Genomic DNA, 20,222 nt, shown 5'->3' on the forward strand with positions numbered 1-20,222 from the left:
TTTGAAATTTAAAATATAATTTAAGTACAAGAAGTCTCGGCATTCCGCGTAATAAGAAGATTCTAAGTTAATTTTTACCTAAGTTACGAATATTTATAAAAACTCAATATTTATGATTTATTTTGCAATTTTGTAAGCAACCAATAAGGTTGGACATATTCAGCGAATGCCATATTGAAGTTTTTTATACGATTTATGAGTTTCTTACTCTCAAATTTGTTTAAAGTGCTTAACTTTTTGGTAATAGACGAAAAAAGCGATAATTTACCGTTTTTCGATCTTCATTTGTTTATAACTAAGTATATCATCAAAATCGGCTGCAGGAAACATATAGGTTAATAATATAGATGTCCATACTACTCAAAAAATTTGGTTTCGGCCTGGAGGGGGATGTGTCACGAGAAAAACCTTATTTCTCTGGACTATTAAGTTTCAACGTAACAATATATATATTTTAAACTTTTTTTGTTTTAAGTATAAATATAAAATTTATTTTATTTATTGATCTGAACAGGCCGTTTATACCTAGGGCATTTTTATAAATTTACAATCATAAGAATAACTTAAGTAATTAGAGTTATTTTAAACAAAACTTAAATGTACCTACCTATATAAAATTCGTAACTACTGTGAAGATCTTGATAAACAATATTTCTCCATTAACTTCTGTTTTGTGTTTTACTATTCCAGTCCCTTACCTTTTAGTGTTTAAGATCTTTTTTGAAGTTTTCCTTCTGTACGATCGAGAGCAAATAATATCGAGAGGTCAGCGCAAATAAGTCATATGATATCATATAAAAGGATATATTAGTGTTCTTAGTAAATGTATTATTTATTATAATTTTTGTGTCTTTGGATTTGTCATCCTCGGGAGTAAGGTATTTTATAATAATAGTAAGTATATTTAAAGTAATTTTGTATACTTCACTTGGTCTATTAAATTTGTCAGTATGTATGAGAAATCTTGTAACCTGTCAAAGCAAAAGGAATATAGTTCAGTGGTAGAGCTTGTGACCGGAGATCAAGAGGTCCCGGGTTCAAATCCCGGATGATTCATATCCTCCTCATTTAAACCTCCTCCTCTCAAGGCTGCCTTTCAACTATCTCATCTTTTCCAACTGCTCTGTTGACTAATGCTTTACACCCTACCACCCCATTTAATTAATAACTCTTGTAATTGTTTTTCTCATATTTCGTCATTATTTGCAGAAGATCACTGATTAAATTTCTGCCATTGCCTTTCATATACCTGCATTAACTTTGGTAGCCTTTTCCCCTTTTTAACTTCTTGATATAATTATTCCACCTCTTGATTTATGAACTTTTCTTCTATCTCTTTTAATTTAAACTCATTATGGTATTTGTTTTTCTTTCTGCACAGAGCTTTTTCCCTGGAATTTATGTCTTTGTTTTACAATCTCTGTTATCTGTTACTAATTCTTGTCTAGTCTTCTTTTTTCGTTTGCAGTCACTATTGTCATACCAACCGTTATTTATACTTCTCTTGAAATCGCCTTTTAATAATTTTCTCGCTAGCCTCTCCAAGGGCAGATTTAATTTGTTCCCTAGTTTGCTCTGTTTGTAAATTTTGATCACATTGTTTTCAAGAATTTTATTTATATCTTCTTATTTATTTTTTTAATATAAAATGTCACTCCCTTTACCATTTTTCCACATTAATTTTTAAATATGTCTATACATAAGGAAAGAATGCTGTAGGCTAAAAGTTACATTAAAAGATTGACTTTCAGTAATTTTAATCTCTTTTAATTTTACGGAGCATTTCAGAGTAAATCGGCTTAGAGATTTATAATATTTTTCCTCCTACGTCTTACAAATTATCATATAAATAATAATATACGGAAAGCATTATTAAATTTAACTCCCCTCTAAGATGGCATTTGAAAATTATTTTTATTTGTTATTAATTTGTTTTTTTAATAACGTCGCGGGGATTAAATATTTTGAAATGCTGTTCCAATAGTCGGGTTCCTGAGAATTTTTCACTAATTAACAATTTGTTTGTGTCGTTTTTTCTTCTTCTTTTTTTTCTTATGGTAAAAGATATAATTTTCTTATGGTAAAAGAATGTCTAATTTCTGAGTTTTAGATTCTTGATTTAAAAACTATTTAACCAAAATCACTTAAATAAAATATGGCTCTTTATTGAGTTACAGGGTGTTTTATTTAAAAAATATTTTTACTCAATATTTTAAAAATATTCGACGTATCCTTTTCATACTTGGTAGAAAGTGTAGGTACTATACACCCTATGAAATTATATTAAATACAGGTTTCCAGCTTTTACCAGAGGCGTACGACAGGAGAAAGCAAATCGTCGACCCTTCCCCAATTCTACGTCACTGGCGAAATTGCCATTTTATCGCCATTTTTAGATTCTCTAAAAATGCTCTGTGCAATAACCCCTTTTTAATTACGGAATTACATTTTGATTTTTTTTTTATTTTAATAGGCTATAATGCAAATATCCAGTCTCACATATTGCTTTTAGAGTCTCCGCCACCGATCATGGGCTTTTTTGTTTCTTAGTTGGTTGTCAGCCTTCTCTACTTCTGCTCCTCGTAAAATTATTGGTCTTGCCTCTCTGCGTGCATGTTTCTGGATTTCGAACATTGATGTATTTTTGAAGTGTTTTGTATAATTCCGAGTAGTAATTTTTTTAGATTTCTGCAATACTATCTATGTCGGTTTATCTGTAATACTATCTAGAAATCTCGGGACAAATATTTAATTTTTCAACTAATTCATGTATTTTGCGACAATTTGCATGATTCTAACATCACTTCTACAATAAAAACAAATAATAAAATATTAACGTTAAAGAAAATTTCAGTTACCTTGATTCTTTACAGAAACACTGGAATAGTGCACTAATCAAGTTGACTAAAATTTAAATCTGCTATAAAGGAAATCTATTCTTGTGAAACAAATATTTATTTTGCGGATATGTGTCGAGTATATCAAGCACGTTCGTCCATCCGCTGTTTAACATTACACACGTGGCTCAGAAATCCATGATATGTATCTGGATAGGGAAACATGGCGAAACTGTGATAGCCAATATGTGTACAGAAGGGATTAGAGCAACAGATTCTATTCATCCACAAATTAGTTTGTCATAAATTCAGTGGCGGCCCCATACCACTTTAAGAAGGTAGTGCCAGAATTCGGACAGCCGCCAAAATTTTTAGTGACGGGTTCACGATATTGTCAAAAAAGTTATAAAACAAAAATTAAAAAAAAAATAGGCACTGATACTTTTACCTTATGTATCTTATGTATATTTATCTGAGGTGCCAAGAAATTGTTCAAAATTTATCAAAACAGTTCCGTAAATTCATTAACAATAAAAAACTATCAACTTACAACCATTATTTACTGCTAATATTACTTAGCTTGTATTACGATTTAGTCTCTATTTACAAAATTATAAAAATAATACTATTTCATTATTTACACACATGCACAAAGTTGTGTTAATACCACTTTTAAAGTTTATGATACATTCTTCTTGTTTTTTTTTGGTTGCAAAGTTTTCAATGACTTTATTATTAAAATTATCAATACCATTTACAAAATGCTCTTCTGCAGATAACATACCTAAATCGTTCTTCTTTCATTGTATTTTAACTAACGTTTTAATTCGTTTTAAAAGATCGTTTTAATAGGAATGGTACCTAAAATGCTTAAAAGTTTAATAGTTCCTTCCAATGTGTTTTTAAACCTTCCTCATTTAAAACAACTCATAGCGGAATAGCCCCAGAGGTAGTACTTCATTCGTCTCACTAATACAGTACTTCTAATTCAGTTTTATACCGAGTTTTGTTTAAAAATTAAAATTGTCTCCATGTTTCACTAAAAAATGATTCGGGGAACCGACGTTTGTAAGCAGAAAACTTCTCCGACATAAATAAATTAGAAGCAACTACATGTCAGGAGACGGTAGACCTTTGAATGATCAGGAGCTTTAAATATTATGAACCTTTAAGTCGTTGTCTAATTTGGCGCTAAAATTAACCAGTTCCTTAAACATGCCTCTATTTTGTGAATTTTTTTCGTCGTGACCTCTTTAAACTAACCCGAAAGCTCCACAAAACCTTATAAAATTTGTAAATAAAAACCACCAAAAGAGTTTTTTAAGATACTAATCTGATTTAATTCATTGTCAATTAATAAATTAAACTTAAGAAATAATCAAAATATTATTTATACTACACCCAAGATGATGATGCAATAAAAGTTTAATAATAACATTATAAATACAAAAACTTTAACAGAAAATAGACATAACAAAAGCGACAAGCCAGCACTTAAAGAAACTCAAAATCTTGTGCCCGGCACGAGATTATAATTTAAGGTATACTAAATAGTCCAATATAGCTCTTTCTCTGTCACTTATATAGGATGCACGTAAAATCTTTCTCTTTTCAGCCGTGCCAGTACCAATTTCGGCTCAAGATTCTCCAGCCGAATAATCTCCGCTGTAAGTGGCAGCGATTGTACTACGCGCACAGTTGCCAGATTTTATATAATTTATGAAGATAAAAAGAAATACACACAAAAAATTAACAGGCATTAAAAGATTTTAAAAATAAAAAATATGCTTCTGCATAGTTAGGAAGGTAGTGCCATGGCTCTATGGCACTACCTCACGGGCGGCCACTGCATAAATTAAGAGAACGAAAGTAAAAAAAATATTATATTATAAGGTAAAACTGCTTAAATTTTGTCCCAAAAAACATACTTATTATACAGGGTGTAACAAAAATACAGGTCATAAATTAAATCACATATTCTGGGACCAAAAATAGTTCGATTGAACCTAACTTACCTTAGTACAAATATGCACACAGAAAAAGTTACAGCCCATTGAAGTTACAAAATGAAAATCGATTTTTTTGGTATATCGAAAACTATTAGATATTTTTTAATGAAAATGGACATGTTGCATTCTTACCACATGAACATCCTAAAAATAAATTATATTAAAATTTGTGCAGCCCATAAAAATTTTATGGGGGTTTTCTTCCCTTAAACCCCACCAAACTTTTATGTGCGTCCCAATTAAATTATTTTTGTAGTACCATTAGTTAAACACAATGTTTCTAAAACTTTTTTGTCTCTTAGTACTTTTTCGATAAACCAGTTTTAATCGAGATGCGGCTTCTTTTTTAATATGTTTACATAAAAAATTTATGGGGGTTTTGTGCCTTTAAACCCTCCAAATGTTTGTGTACGTTACAATTAAACTATTATTGCTGTACCATTAGTTAAACACAGTGTTTTTAAAACTTTTTTGCCTCCTAGTATTTTTCAGATAAGGCACCTTTTATCGAGATGTTGCTTCTTTTTTAATATGGTTCAAAGTATACCTCAAACTGTAATTTATAAAAATAAATTTTCATATTATTACCAAGTCTCTAAAATCGTACTTAACAGTACAAAAATATGTGGTGGATTTGACAAAATATTCAAAATATCTCAAAAAAAACTAACTTTTCGAAAAAGTACTAAGAGGCAAAAAAGTTTTAAAAACATTGTGTTTAAGTAATTGTGCCACAATGATAATTTAATTGAAACGTATACAAAAGTTTGGGGAGGTTTAAGGGAACAAAACCCCCCATAAAATTTTTATAAGGTACACAAATTTCACTATAATTTTTTTTTTTTCAGATGCTCCTATCATTAGAATGTCACATGTCCGTTTTCAATAAGAAACCTCAAACAGTGTTCAATCTATTGAAAAAAAATCGATTTTTATTTTGTAACTTCAAAGGGCTGTAACTTTTTTTAGGTGCATATTATTGTACTAAGGTAAGTTAGGTTCAATCGAACTATTTTTGGTCCCAGAATATGTGATTTAATTTATGACCTGTATTTTTGTAACACCCTGTATATTAACAACCATTAATGATTCTAATTATTGTAGAATATAATCTTGCAATCTGCAGAAATCATGTAGGAAAAGGTTTTAGCCAAGAGTAGCTATGGAAAGAGATGAATATCAGGGCTGCGCAATATCAGAGGGTGGTTTTATTGCTCGATTACCATCTTTCTAAAACAGTTGTAAATAAAATACAAATAATAGTCATGATGATCGCCAACCCTCGAAAGAAGACGCCTAAGGAAGAAGAAGAGGAAGAGACATTCTAATAGTGTCATTGTCATCATAATAGGGAACTTGCATAAATTTTTAAATTCGAAAAAAATGTTATAAATCACAACACAACATAATTTAAAACATGTATCAAAGATAAAAAAGTTTTGTTTGTCTTTCGTTTGGCCCCTAAAGACGATTAAAAATTCAAATTACAACAGGTGGTCCAAAACGCGTCGTGACGTCACTTGGTTTTACATTTACATTTTTCCAATAAAGTAAACAGAATTTTAAATTAGACGTTATAAACGTCAGTAGAAAATACATTTATGTGACGTTACAAGTGTTTTTGATCGTTTGAACTATTCATAGAAAAATTCGTACTTTTACAAAATGGTTTTATTTTCAATAGTAAACCTTCCTTCATTTTCTTCAAAAACAGTATAAAACTACAATTTTAACAAACTGGTATATATTATTACAATGACATACGATAAATGTCATTAGAATATAAATATTTTTGACTTATTCCACAACGATGAGCCAAGAAATACCCAAGTAGGTGGAGGCCAATAAACTAAAGAAGGAGAAGAAGAATATACCTAAATATAAGGTTGTGTCTAGGTATACGTTACCGTGTACGCAAATAAAAAAGTTAGAGTGTCAGTGATTTCTTATTTTTTATTTGTTTAGTGTTTGTTTTTAAATTAACTACGGAGTGTGGACAATTATTTAGTTCTTTTAATGGGTTTAAGAACATTTTCAAACAGTATGAAAAAGATAACGAGACTATAAATTAATATATATTTTTTTTAGTTATAAATGAAATAGTATGTATTACCGTAAAAGATTAAAATAAAAAGAAGGCCTAAAGCTTTCACAATAATAATTAACTTGTTCTGAAGCTATTATCCTTGTGGCATTTTTGTAATCAACTATTCTAAATGGGAACTAAGCCACAATTTAACCAAAAAATGATTTTATTAACGTTTCGACGTCTAAATCGGACGTCGTTGTCAAAATACAAAATATTATTAAATTAAACAAAAATGGTGTTGCTTAGTAAAAAATTTTTCTAATAATTTATTTAATCTGACTAATTTTTGTATTTTGACAATGACATCCGATTTGGACGTCGAAACGTTAATAAAATCAATTTTTAGTTAAATTGTGGCTTATTTCCCATTTAGAATAGTTGATTATAATAATTAACTTACGTATAAAAATTATTTTAACAATATTTTTTACGTGTTATGTCAACTAAATACATATATTTATTTTGCTAACCTAAATATATACTTTAATAAATACATTCATTTATTACAATTAAGTTTGAAACATCTGAATAGTTTTGCTTCCCTTCCTTTAACAAATATTTTTTTATCAAACACACGCTAAACATGTCAAAATAGCATGTACCAAAATATACAGTCACTGCGCACGCTAAATAATAACGTCACTGGCTTGATGAAGTTTAATTCGCGTGTACATACCTAACTTTTTTATTTGCGTACACGTTAGCGTGTACCTAGACACAGCGAAATATAACCATAATAATAACTAATGTAAAACTATGTGACGTCACGGGTCGTTTGAACTATTTTATACCGCTGAAGACTTTAAATACGTATTTCTAAGTTATTACGAGTTTTTGAAGCGTGAAATTTTGGAAATCTCATTTTTAAACAAGACTGAACATTATTATGTAATAAAAAAAAATTGTGCAAGTTCCCTATTAGCTCAACAACCATTTGCTAGTCTTGTTGCAATAATTGATTGATTTTTTGGTATAGGTTTCACTTAAGGGTAGTTGCCCATTTTTTAATTACAGGGTGTTACATTTTAAAAAACCCCTTTTTATACCATCTGAACCGTTTATGCTAGAGTAAAAAGACATTCATCGATTACCCATGTACTGGTGCTATTTACAAATTTGTATAATGCACCCCAATTTTTTCCCCGGAACCACCCCAAAAAAAAAAGAAAAATTAATAAATAAAGTGATTTTCTTGGAATCCTTCACACATAATGCCCTTTATTAATATGCTTCATATATCATTTTAAGCACGTTATTATTACCCATGCATGGACACCAAAAGCGATTTCCTAGTGCAACCCCTGTAGCCAAAAAATAAATAAATAAAATGGGGGTTGAAATTTTTTTCTGTTTTTTGTTTTTTGATCCATATGGGCATATGCTTCATCAATAGTGCTTTTCAAAAATATATATGGTTATTGCCACATCCCTGCGGAAACCACCCCTATCCTTGAAAATATACTGCAGAAACTACCCCTATCCCTTGGCGAGGATGTTTTTACGATTTTCTCATTACCTATGCATTCTTTTTAAACAAAACTTCTACAAGGGGAAAGACCACTATTTACTCTAAAAACTAGGTCGCATTCATTTTTTTCGTATAAGCAACCGTTACGGCACAGTGGCGCCGTAAACCTCATATATGCTTTGGCGGGCTCCAGTTTTTGTTTTCTTTTTCGTCATCTGTTCGTTTTATTGATAAATTACTTATGTGAAATAAAACAACACAGTGTAACCTACAAATTATGACCCATGCACATTTTACAATATTTGCGCCCCAAAGCCACAGTGGTGGCCCAAACACGCATTTTACACGCATTTTATTGCATTAATGCTACCTTAATAGCACAATATTCACCCGTAAGTGGTCGCTAAGCACGCTAAGCACTGGCGGATCCAGAAAGGGGTGATGGGTTGATCACCCCCCTTTCAAATCAAGTGATATTACATTTAAAGATTATAAAAATATTCATTTATTTTTATAGAAATACTTATATTATATTATTATTTTTATAAAAATGGCGTACTTTTTATGCTTTAGCGACAGTGGCGGATCCAGCATCGTTAGGTGCCAGTTGGTTAAATTTCTATTGTGCAAGGTTCGACCTCTGTTTCCTACACTATCGGTCATAACAGCGACCCGGCTTTTGTACTCTGAAATAATAGGTTCTTCAGGTTGTTTTTGTCCCGGTTATAACTGGTTTTTTCGATTTACAGTAATAACCGATGAAAAACCTGATAAGTTACTACATCTGGAAAAAATGATGAATTCAGAGAACAAATGGGGACATTTTTTGCCCCCGAGCGCACGATGAAGAAATTTTGAGCTGACCGAAATCGAAACCGATTTGACAACACTGTTGACTGATTTCTATTTTCAATCTCACTTTGGTACGATCTTAACCCGGGAATAGTCGCGCTCTATTCTGTCACGTAATCGGTCGCGCGTTAGATTGTGTCTAACAATACGAATTTAGATGCGAATTTACAACAAATCTTTATCTTCTAGTATTTTAATTTACTTGTATTATTTCTTCTTCTTCTTCTTTAGGTGCCGTGTCTGTATTCAGACGTTGGCCGTCATCATGTTTACAATTTCTTGAAATCTCTCTCTACCGGCTGCTGCGCGAAATAATTCTTCTACTGTGCAGCCACACCATTGTCTAATATTACGCAGCCATGAAAGTTTCTTTCGACCAATCCATCTCTTTCCCTCCACTTTTCCTTGTATTCTAAGGCGATTATAAGGTATATGGCCGAAGTATTCGGTTTTTCTCCTCTTTATGATGCTTATGAGCAGACGTTCCGAATTCAGCATTTGAAGAACATCTTCATTGGAAGTGTGCGAAACCCACGATATCTTTAGGATTCGTCTATAGCACCACAATTCGAATTCTTCTATTTTGTTTAGCATTGTGGTTTTTAACGTCCATGTCTCACAACCATACAATAGGATAGACCACACATAACATTTCAGCACCTTCTTTCGAATATTCATCGACAGGTTTCTGTTACATATAACTGGTTTCCAGGTCATAAAAGCCTTCCGTGATATTTCGATCCTAGTTATTATCTCTTCATAAGAGTCACAATTTACATTTAACCAGCTGCCAATGTACTTGAAATGATTTACCCGTTCTAACTCATCTCCATCAAGAGAAAGCTGACCTTGATCTATATTAATCTTTCCAACTGCCATCCACTTTGTCTTTGAAATGTTGATTTTAAGGCCTCTCCGATAACTTGCTTCACTGACTAGATTTAGTAGTGTCTGAAGATCTTGTAAATGTTCAGCAAGAATGGCTGTATCGTCAGCGTATCTAATATTGTTGATTACTTCTCCGTCTAGCCTTACTCCCTCTTGTCTGTCATCCAAAGCCTCCCTAAAGATTTCTTCCGAGTACAGATTAAAAAGGTTGGGTGATAAAACACAACCTTGTCGTACTCCACGTTTTATCGGCAGTATTTCAGTACGACTGTCTGCAATTTGGATAGAGGCTACTTGATTGTAATATAAGTATTTCAGCAGTCTTATATCGTAGTGGTCAAGTCCTGCTGCCTGCAGGCAATCGAATAGTGTATCATGTTGTACTCGGTCGAATGCCTTAATGCCTTCTCGAAGTCGATGAAACAAACATAAACGTTATTTCGGAATTCACAACTTTTTTGTAATAGACCGCGCATACAAAATAGTGCTTCTCTAGTTCCTAGACCATTTTTAAATCCAAATTGCTTATTACCCATTCTAGTTTCGCACAGAAAGAATACTCGGTTTTGTATAATACGTAAAAGTATCTTAAGTGTGTGATTCATCAAACTGATTAGTCTAAAATAGCTGCATTTGGTGGGCCTGCTTTTCTTTGGTAATGTTATAAACAGTGACTCCAGCCAATCATCTGGTATTTTTCCTTCGTTGTAAATTTTGTTAAAGAAAGTAGTCAAGTAGGTAGTGTTTTCCTCATCTAAAAGTTTAAGTGGCTCAACAGGGATTTGATCTGGTCCAGGTGCTTTATTGTTTTTGGCTTGTTGTATTGCTTTTATGACTTCTGACTTCAGTATGCTGGGACTTCTGTCTAATTGGTTGTCACAGGTAGTATTTGGAGTATTTTCTCGAGAAGCATCGTCAAGAAGGTCACTGATGTGTCTCTCCCATTCTTTGCACTGTTGTTCGTGGTGATCACAAATTTTTCCGTCTGCGGTTTTAAGTGCGTGAGCATTTTTCTGTTTTCTAATTCCGGAGGTATATTTAAGTTTCTTGTGGAGGTTGAAAGTGTCATGCTTTTTTTGGAGGTCTTCTATTTCTTTACATGAATTCCCAAACCAGTATTCTTTGGCCTGTTTAATTTTCCTTTTTATGAGTTTGTTGATTTCACGGTATTTGATAATATTTCTATTTTTTATTTTCGTCGAACTTCTATCAGGTCTAGAATTTCTTGGTTTATCAAGTCATTTTTTGCCAACATTGTAGGTGTTTTTAAAGATTCCCTTACGTCCTCTAAAATCGAGTTTTGAATATCGTACCAACATTCGTTAATAGTTCTGTTTTCGTTTGATATATTTGATATTCTGTGCATTTTACTATTTATCTGCTGTGATATTATGTGTTCGCGCGTTTAATTTTTTCTCACCAAAGCCATAAACTCCAAAAAAGAAGAAGAAAAAAATTAAAAAAAGAATGCTGTGTACTTTGTACGCACGTAAGAAGTTATAATTCCATTATAATTTAATCTAATTTCATATTATGATTTCAACGAAATCAATATATCTTTTATTGTATTTAAATATTAAACTATTTTTAGAAAGACCTAAAAGAATACAAAACATTAAAAAAAAAGACTATGATTTTGTCCGGACTTGAACGGACCTCCCGATCCGTAGGCGAAGGCTCGACCGATGAGCTACCACCGTTCTGTATACAGACGATCATTTCTAGCACATAATTACAATCACGGTGATAGATAGATTAATTGAAAATAAACATTTTCAATAATACTTATTACGAGGAAGACAAATCCACAGGCACGAAAATTATAATAAATATATTTACTAAAAACACTAATAATATATTCTTTTCACGCACACCTTATTTGCGCTACATAACTTAAAAGATGTAGCGACTAATACCATACTGTCGGTCTGCGCATGCGCCCAGAAAAATAAAAATTCACCCTCGTGCCTAATAGACAAGGCGAAAACGGCGGGTTCGTTGAGAAAAATATTCCCATAAGTTTTTTTTGCATAATCACATTCATGAGACATCCCAGAATAAGGTACAAGGAGTCGCCCACGTGAAAAGTGGTCCAAATTTTTTTTAACAATTTTTTTAATCAAATTGCAAAAATTAATATTTTTGGCCCGGACAATTTTTTGTAGGTTTTTTGGACCATTCTGGATAAAAAAGGTCTCTTATAATTTTTCTCTAAAGTTTATCGTTTTCGAGTTATAAGCAATTTAAAAACACGAAAAATAGCGATTGTCAAGGCTTAATAACTCGGTTAAAAGTTATTATTATGAAAGTCAGAAAGTAACTAAATCAAAGTTTAATGCCCCTCCTACAAGATCCTGAAGAAATTTTTGTCATTATTTTATTACTATGCTGTTATTTTTAAGTAATAATAATGAGCGCCATGCACGTGTTGGACGGCCGTATATGCTGAGTGTGCGAGAGAGATGTCATTTTCGCCTTGTCTATAAAGAAGTGTAACTTCAAAAAGGAAAAAAAATAAACCTACGCATTACTACACCCTTTCTCGAGGCACTTACGGGTGGAAAGTTATGTTGCAAAATTTTTCATGAAGTTATCACGAAAAAGGATAAAATGTTAGATTTTTTCTAACAGCGCGACTGCTCGCTGGTTAACGCCGTTTATATAAATCGATTCTTTCGATACATTCTTTCGATATTACCGATATGATTTATATTTATGTCGATTTGAATGAAGTATCGCAAACTAAATTGCAACATAAAAATGTAACATTGTAACCTAATGGTATTGGCAATTGATTAAAAAACCGAAAATCGTTTTTTGAAGAAACCGGTTTGTTTAAACGGTTACATACAGCTTAAACCGTAAGTAAAAAGAAAACATTATAACCGAATCCGGTTTTTGTCAATTACCGCCATCCCTACCAGTTATCCAATTTTTCGTACTTTGATCAAGTTGAGCAATTATTATCTCTCCGTATTTGTACTCGTTATCCGGCTCGAAAGACCATGACTAACTCTTCGGGATCAGTGGAGATTGATCTTCAGTTATTGAAACACCAATAGCACTTAGATAGTTTATTGATAGCGGTAGACACCAGGGCAGTTACCCTGAGAGAACGTTGGGGTACTGATATGTGGCTTGTACGCGAATTAGTTGAAGATTCTATAATGAAGCTACATGTTGAATGGAGACCCGCACATGTAATTATACAATAACAAATTGGTTCATGTGATATACGGGGTGATGAAATTATACTGTTAAATATCGGATATGAATAATGAATGCTTGATAGTTGACACTCTTCTTGAGATTTCCTTGTTTCTCCCCCTATCTGTCCATTGTATGAGGAACATTCTTCGTAAGGTCCACATTTCGATGGCCTCCAACTTATATTGGAAGATATTTTCAACATCCATTTCTCCGTAAAGGATATTCTTCTTCTTTTAGTGCCTATTCGTTTCGAATATTGGCGATCATTCTGGCTATAATTATTTTATAACTGATGCTTTAAATAGATTATTTGTTATTGTCGAGAACCATTTCCTGTTGTGGAGAACCATGCAGAAATATAAAGAAAATTGAATGCTATGTTGGAACAACGTTATAACCGCCAATAATTTCATATGTGGATTTTCCATGGAACAACGTTCTAAATGTGCAAAATAATGTGCTGCTGACTGTGGGGAATATTATGAGACTTAACTTGCCTGTTTTGGTAGTTTGAAAATTAGTCAACCTTCAACTTTCGGTGTAATAACGTTGTATGTGTTAAAGTGGGTTATCTTTCGTATCAAATTTTCTGCATGTGTTTTGTAAATCAACGTTTTCTATCGTGTATAATTTGTCATTTCGAGCTAAAATGGATGTTAGTATAACCGATTCAGTGATTACCCAAATTAATAGAGGGAAAAACGTTTCTTAATTTCACGTGTACTTCATTTTTTATTTCTAAAACAACGTTTTAACCGCCTTACTTCCACACAATAACGTTTTAACCGACGGGGATTTAACACGTTGTTTTATTAAAATATAGCATGTAAGTTGATAAATGCTTGATTTGTGTAACCTACGGTTATTTTTGTTGATATTAATATTATGCATCTACATAGAATGGGTTTAATAGAATCGCCAAATTGCATATGTGGAGAACTTGGCAGTCTAGATCACATCATCTTAGAATGTAATCAGAGAGAGAATAGTATATCACAGTTATATGTAGATCTATGTAAAAATAAATGTTTACTTCCAATAAATCTAAATTTAATAATATTTCATAAAAATATAGAAATTTTAAAATCTTTATATGAACACACCAAGAGGTGTAAATTTAAATTATAACCTGTCATCAAATATTAGGCTTTAGTATTATCCCGATAACCTTTGTCTTTTACCTAATGTTTTCTTACCCCCCTAACCGTGGCCTAATTCTGATACGTCTGCTATATGTGTATGTGTATGTATATTATATGATATATGAAAATGTGTAACATATTGTAATTTAACTTGTGAAATTGCGTTAATACCAAACTAGACTGGCTAATTGGCTATAGGTCTGGATCCCGCGTATGAAAAAAAAGTTGATTAATAGCAAGCTCAAAATTTATTAATAGCTTAAGGGTGTCTAGTCGGATAAACTTTGATATATGGTAACACTGGAACAGGGGCTGTTTTAATTGTGGAGCAAGTTAAAAATTTGGAACGGTCAGACCACGAAAACGGCACATTTATTTTGTCCGACAAAATAGACTTAAACTCTCCGAACCGAGATTAAACTCTCATGCAAAAGTCAGACTGCTATTTATCACCTGTCATAATTCCTGTCATTTGACATATTCTACATGTTCAACTCATTAAAACGCCCATTTGGTGATAAATAGCAGTCTGATTTTTGCATGAGAGTGTTATCTCTGTTCCGAGAGTTTAAGTCTGTTCTGTCGGACAAAATACATGTACCGTTTTCGTAATCTGACCGTTACAAATTTTTAACCTGTTCCACAATTAAAACTTCCACTGTTCCAGTATTCCCATATATCAAAGTTTGTCCGACTAGACACCCTTAAGCTATTAACAACTTTTCAGCTTGCTATTAATCAACTTTTTTTTTCATACGCGGGATCCAGAACTACTGTGCCAAGGCCATAAAAAAAAGTTATGCATCCTATAGTCTATCGTATTACGCTCATAAATTTTTTTTTTTCAAAATAATCAATTATAAAGTGTTTTTTTCAATTAGTCAACAAAATGTGATTTGGCGTTTACAACGTTGTTCCAGCATAGCATTCAATTATTGTTACAAACTCAAGAAAGTGCCGGATGCGCCGGCACACTCACAATTTGTGGTGCTAGGTGCTAGGTCATCAAGGAACTGATTGTTTCTAGGTAGGTATGTCAAAAAGCACAATAAGAAATCGAATAAGACGCTGGATTCACCAAGAGAAAACACAAAGAACTTCTTCTTTTTCACGCGTTCTGGTTAATGTTGAACGAGAATTTTACAATCGATTGTACCTAATACTGATTAGTTGGAGTTTTCTATGGCGTGTTAGACAATTCTTACCCATTATTATGCCAAAAATTGCATATTTTCAACATAAAAACCACTTGTTTTTTGCCACTAAAAATCGAGCCCTAATTTTGCTTGTCACTGTATAAAGGAGCGTCGTGAATTGATGATGAATAAACTTTTTTTAAAGGGCCATACACAAGCGTTGCATAAGCGAATAATAAAACTAATTTAAAAATTAATTAATTACTCAAAACAATTAATTTTAATAAAGCCTAAAGAAACACCTAGATCCTTTCTTAAACTAATTAGTTATTTTAAAAATTTTTGAGTCAAGTTTAAACCGATCCTAAGGAACAAAACTTTTAATATAAAACTTTGTCTTAGTATTTGATCTAAAGTTTTGGAAAAACATGTTTTTGGAACTTAATTTATAATTAAAAGTTTACTGGTAATCAATAAAGTTAGAAAGTTGTATCCTCTGTAGAAGGTATTAAGTGGAAAAGAACTTTACCCGTATGGTTTGTTTATTATATTATCTATTTGTCTTTCTAAAAGTTATTTGACAATATTTAACTTATAAATAATACATAATACAATAACATAATTATTACGTGGGATTGGAATGCAAAAGTTAAAAATGATACCAACAAGGGACTCGGAAGTACCTATTGGGCAGTATGGAGAAGTTGAGAACAGAAAAGGTAATAAGATGATACAATTTTGTGTAACTAACATCCTAAACATTGAAAATGTATTCTGGCATCAAAATAGGAGGAAAAAATATACTTTTGAAGCACAAAAATAAATGCTAAAACTTGGTTACATTGTGATTCCCGCAGAAATGGGATAGTATCAAAAATATAAAAATTAAAAAAAAAAACGAAATGACTACACAAAAAAGGAATATGTAATCGATAAAAAATACACTAAGTGAACAAAATGGTGAAGCTAAGAAATAAAGAAAGTAATAAATGAGAAGAAGCAAGCCACGAAGAAATATAAACAGTGTAGAGATTAAAATAACAAAGCAGAATATATTGAAAAACATAACAGAGCAATTACAGCTAGCACTAACGGAAGCGAAAAAGCTGAGCCGGTTACAGTACGGAAAAGAATTGGAAGCAAATTACAAAATATATAAAAGAAAATTCTGGAATCTCTGCAGTTTAAATCATAGGGAACAGTATGTAATCATAGATAAAAATGACCATTTTGAAAAAGAGACTACAGATACAAAATAGATTCAAACAAGAGAAAGTAGAAAGAAATGAAGCAGGAGGAAATAGAGCAGAAGTGAAAGGGAAAGAGGAACTAGGGAATATAAGAAAGAGGCTATAAAGAATATTAAATTTGGAAAAGTAGTAGGAGAGGACCAAATAGAGCCAGCAATGATGAAATGGATGGGAGAGAAAGGAGAGGACTGCCTATTAGAGGTATGCAAAGAAGCATGGAGTACACAGAGAAAATCGCAGCAGACTAGAAGAAAAATATTTACCAATCTAAAAAAAAGGATAACATATAATGAATGTGAGAAATATAGAGCAATATGCTTGTCATTGGTCGGCATATACGAGAATTATTATAGAAGGGCGTCTAAAATCAGTAATAAAGAAAAAAATTGAAGACGCACAGGAGACAAACAGGAGATACAATGCCGTGAAAAGAATGAACTATATCTATATATTCTATATTATATAAAAATTAATTTTATTAATAATAAATAAATTTAAATTATTTATTTATTATTATTTATTTATTTATACTTGTTTTTAATTTTAATTATATATTTTATTGTTAATAATAGAATTATATATAATTAAATATTTTAATAGAGAATATAATAATTTTATCCTACTAACTTAATAAATTTAATTAATATTTTTTATGTTTTTTATGATTTTTATGATTTTTATGCTCGTTGATCTGATGGCGGTTCTGATTGGATACGATAAATTAGAGAAAAAATATGGAAAATATTGGAAAGTAATAATTGGACTACAATACACCATAGGGACTTCAGCATCATCGGAATGTTTCTTCTTAAAACAACAATGTTGATAAATTTGTCATTATCTTAGTCATTACCAGAACAATGTGCATAAAGATGTGTATAAAGAAAGATATGTTTCTAATATCTCTGATATCTCTGAAACACTCCATCGAGAAAAGTTAATATAATTTATTTGGCCCCTCCCTGGAAACAATACAAAAATTAACCTCAATCTAAAAATGTTTAACAAAAATAAACCCCGTAGCCTAATACCGAGGCAATATTTCCAAGAACTAGTCAACATAACTTTTTATGATTCTGCTTTATACAGATCCATGGAAAACCGAGTTAGGAGTCGGATGTTGTTCCATATCAGAAAGAAAATAATTTCGTAACTTCTGGAAAAATAGAAGATATCCAGTAGATAATGCTTTGAAATAAATGTATGCAAAATTGTATTTATAACAAACTAGAATATAAAATATATTAAATGTGATACACGAGTAAGCTTCAGCAAAAGATTTGGAACTGACAGGGCATATTTTGATATCGATTTGTACCAGAATATTTATTGCATTTTCTACAGTATATTGGAAACGAATGGAATAAATTCGTTATTTCGTAAGTTGACGACTACAAGGAAAAATCGTAAAACGGGTAGATTTTAAATTTGATTTTTTTACATACATCTCATACTTAGGACGTCATCCATCGGGGCATGATGACGTAATCGATTAATTTTGAATTTTTTAAATAATAATAGGGGTCGTGTACTAGCTTATTTGAAAGGTTATTCAATTCTCTATTCAGTAAAATAAACAATAACATAATTATTTATACAAGGTGTCCAAAAAAATATTCTATAAATAAATTAATTGACACCAAAACAAGAATGTTTATAAATTTAATTGAAAATACATTTAACTGCTGTCAGAAACTACAAATAGACATTGCTTTTCGTTTAAATTCAATGTTCAAGCTGCTACCCACCCGCTTCTTTTCAGTTTGAACATTGAATTTAAATCAAAAGTAATGTTCATTTCTCAAATAAACATTTTTTCTGTTTTTTTACAACAGTAAAATGTATTTTGAATTAGATAAATTGCATACATTTTTCTTTTTATGTCAATTAATTAAATTTAAAAATATTTTTTGGACAGCTTGTATAAAATATTTATGTTATTGTTTATATTACTGAATAAAGAATTGAGCTAGTACACGACCCCTCTTATTATTTAAAAAATCATCGATTACGTCATCACATCCAGATGGATCACATCACTAGTGTGATATATGTCAAAAAATCATAATTTAAATATAAAAATTGACCTGTTTCGGTACTTTTCTAGACCAGGGCCCATCTGTAAAAATATTAGTACATTTAGACGTTGAGAGGTGACTCAAATTTTTTTGCAGAAATTGCTTGAAAATAAATCAAATAATAATATTTGAGTTATCCTACCTCTCAAAAAGTCCGGAACATTGTTTAAATGATCAAAATGTTAAAAAAGTAAGGAAAAATTCGATTTTTTTCTTGGTTTTTTGATTATAACTTTAAAAGTATTCATTTTCGAGAAAAGTTGTGCTAATATAAAAGTTGCGTAATTAAATTTCCCACAATATAGAATTGGTTAAAAGTTTAAAAAACAGTCACCCTTGTTGCAAAATAGCAATAATTGTGAAAAAAAACACACAAAAACAAGTATTCGCATTTTACGTTTTTCAACCATTTATGCTAAACTTAGGACCTTCGTATTTCACCCTAAAAAACTTTATTATACAGTAAAATAATGCTGTAAATTTCATTAAGATGGGTTTAATAGATTTTGCAAAATAAATTTTGCAATCCAGCTTTCGTAAAAAAAATTCATTTTTTCAAAATGTTACAGGACTGAAAATAAAGCAGATAGCAAGTTGAAATTTTTTTTGCTTTTAGAAGTGTACTGTACCTTTCATTTGCAATTTTGCAAAAATAAAATCGATTAACACCACGGCGGCGTCAGGAATTTTTTTAAATAAACATTAATTATTGGTGCTACGCGCACGACAGCGGATAGTTTTCTCTGATTGGGCATTCCAATGACCTTTGATAATGATTGATACATTTTAATTTTTATTACATTTCGATACAAATAAATAAATTTGTTTATTGCAAAATAAAAACACATACTCTATCCTTTGAAATAACACTTTTATTAGCAAAAACTTTCTTTGTTCATATATTTTAACTTAAATAATAAAAGTTTATTATTTTTAAACATATGCAATCGTTTAAACAATATTTCACAAACAATAATAAAATTAGTTTGATTTATGTGGAATTAAAATAGTAAAACACAACAAAATATAGAGTAAGAAAATAATATATTAGATAAAGATAGGAAGAAATTTTGGTGGAAATCAACTTGTGTGAATCGAACACCGCTGTCCTGCGCGTAGCACCAAAAATTATTGTTTATTTCAACAATTTTTAGACGCCGTGGTAATTAATCGATTTTAATTTTGAAAATTGCAACTGAAAGGTACAGTACACTTCTATAAGCAAAAAAACTTCAACTTGCTATCTGCTTTATTTTCAGTCCT

General features: G+C 31.2%; 1 protein-coding gene across 1 annotated transcript in view; it reads right to left on the reverse strand.

The window, feature by feature from the left end:
• Positions 1–1,398: 1,398 nt before the first annotated feature.
• Positions 1,399–20,222, reverse strand: part of LOC126880704 (inner centromere protein A-like) — a 68,772-nt gene continuing 49,948 nt past the window's right edge. The window contains exon 5 of the mRNA XM_050644744.1: positions 1,399–1,575. Within this exon, the coding sequence (XP_050500701.1) occupies positions 1,399–1,575 (177 nt within the window). The remainder of the gene's footprint in view (positions 1,576–20,222) is intronic.

The sequence above is a fragment of the Diabrotica virgifera genome, chromosome 2 (assembly GCF_917563875.1).
Source record: "Diabrotica virgifera virgifera chromosome 2, PGI_DIABVI_V3a".
Classification (NCBI taxonomy): Eukaryota; Metazoa; Arthropoda; class Insecta; order Coleoptera; family Chrysomelidae; genus Diabrotica; species Diabrotica virgifera.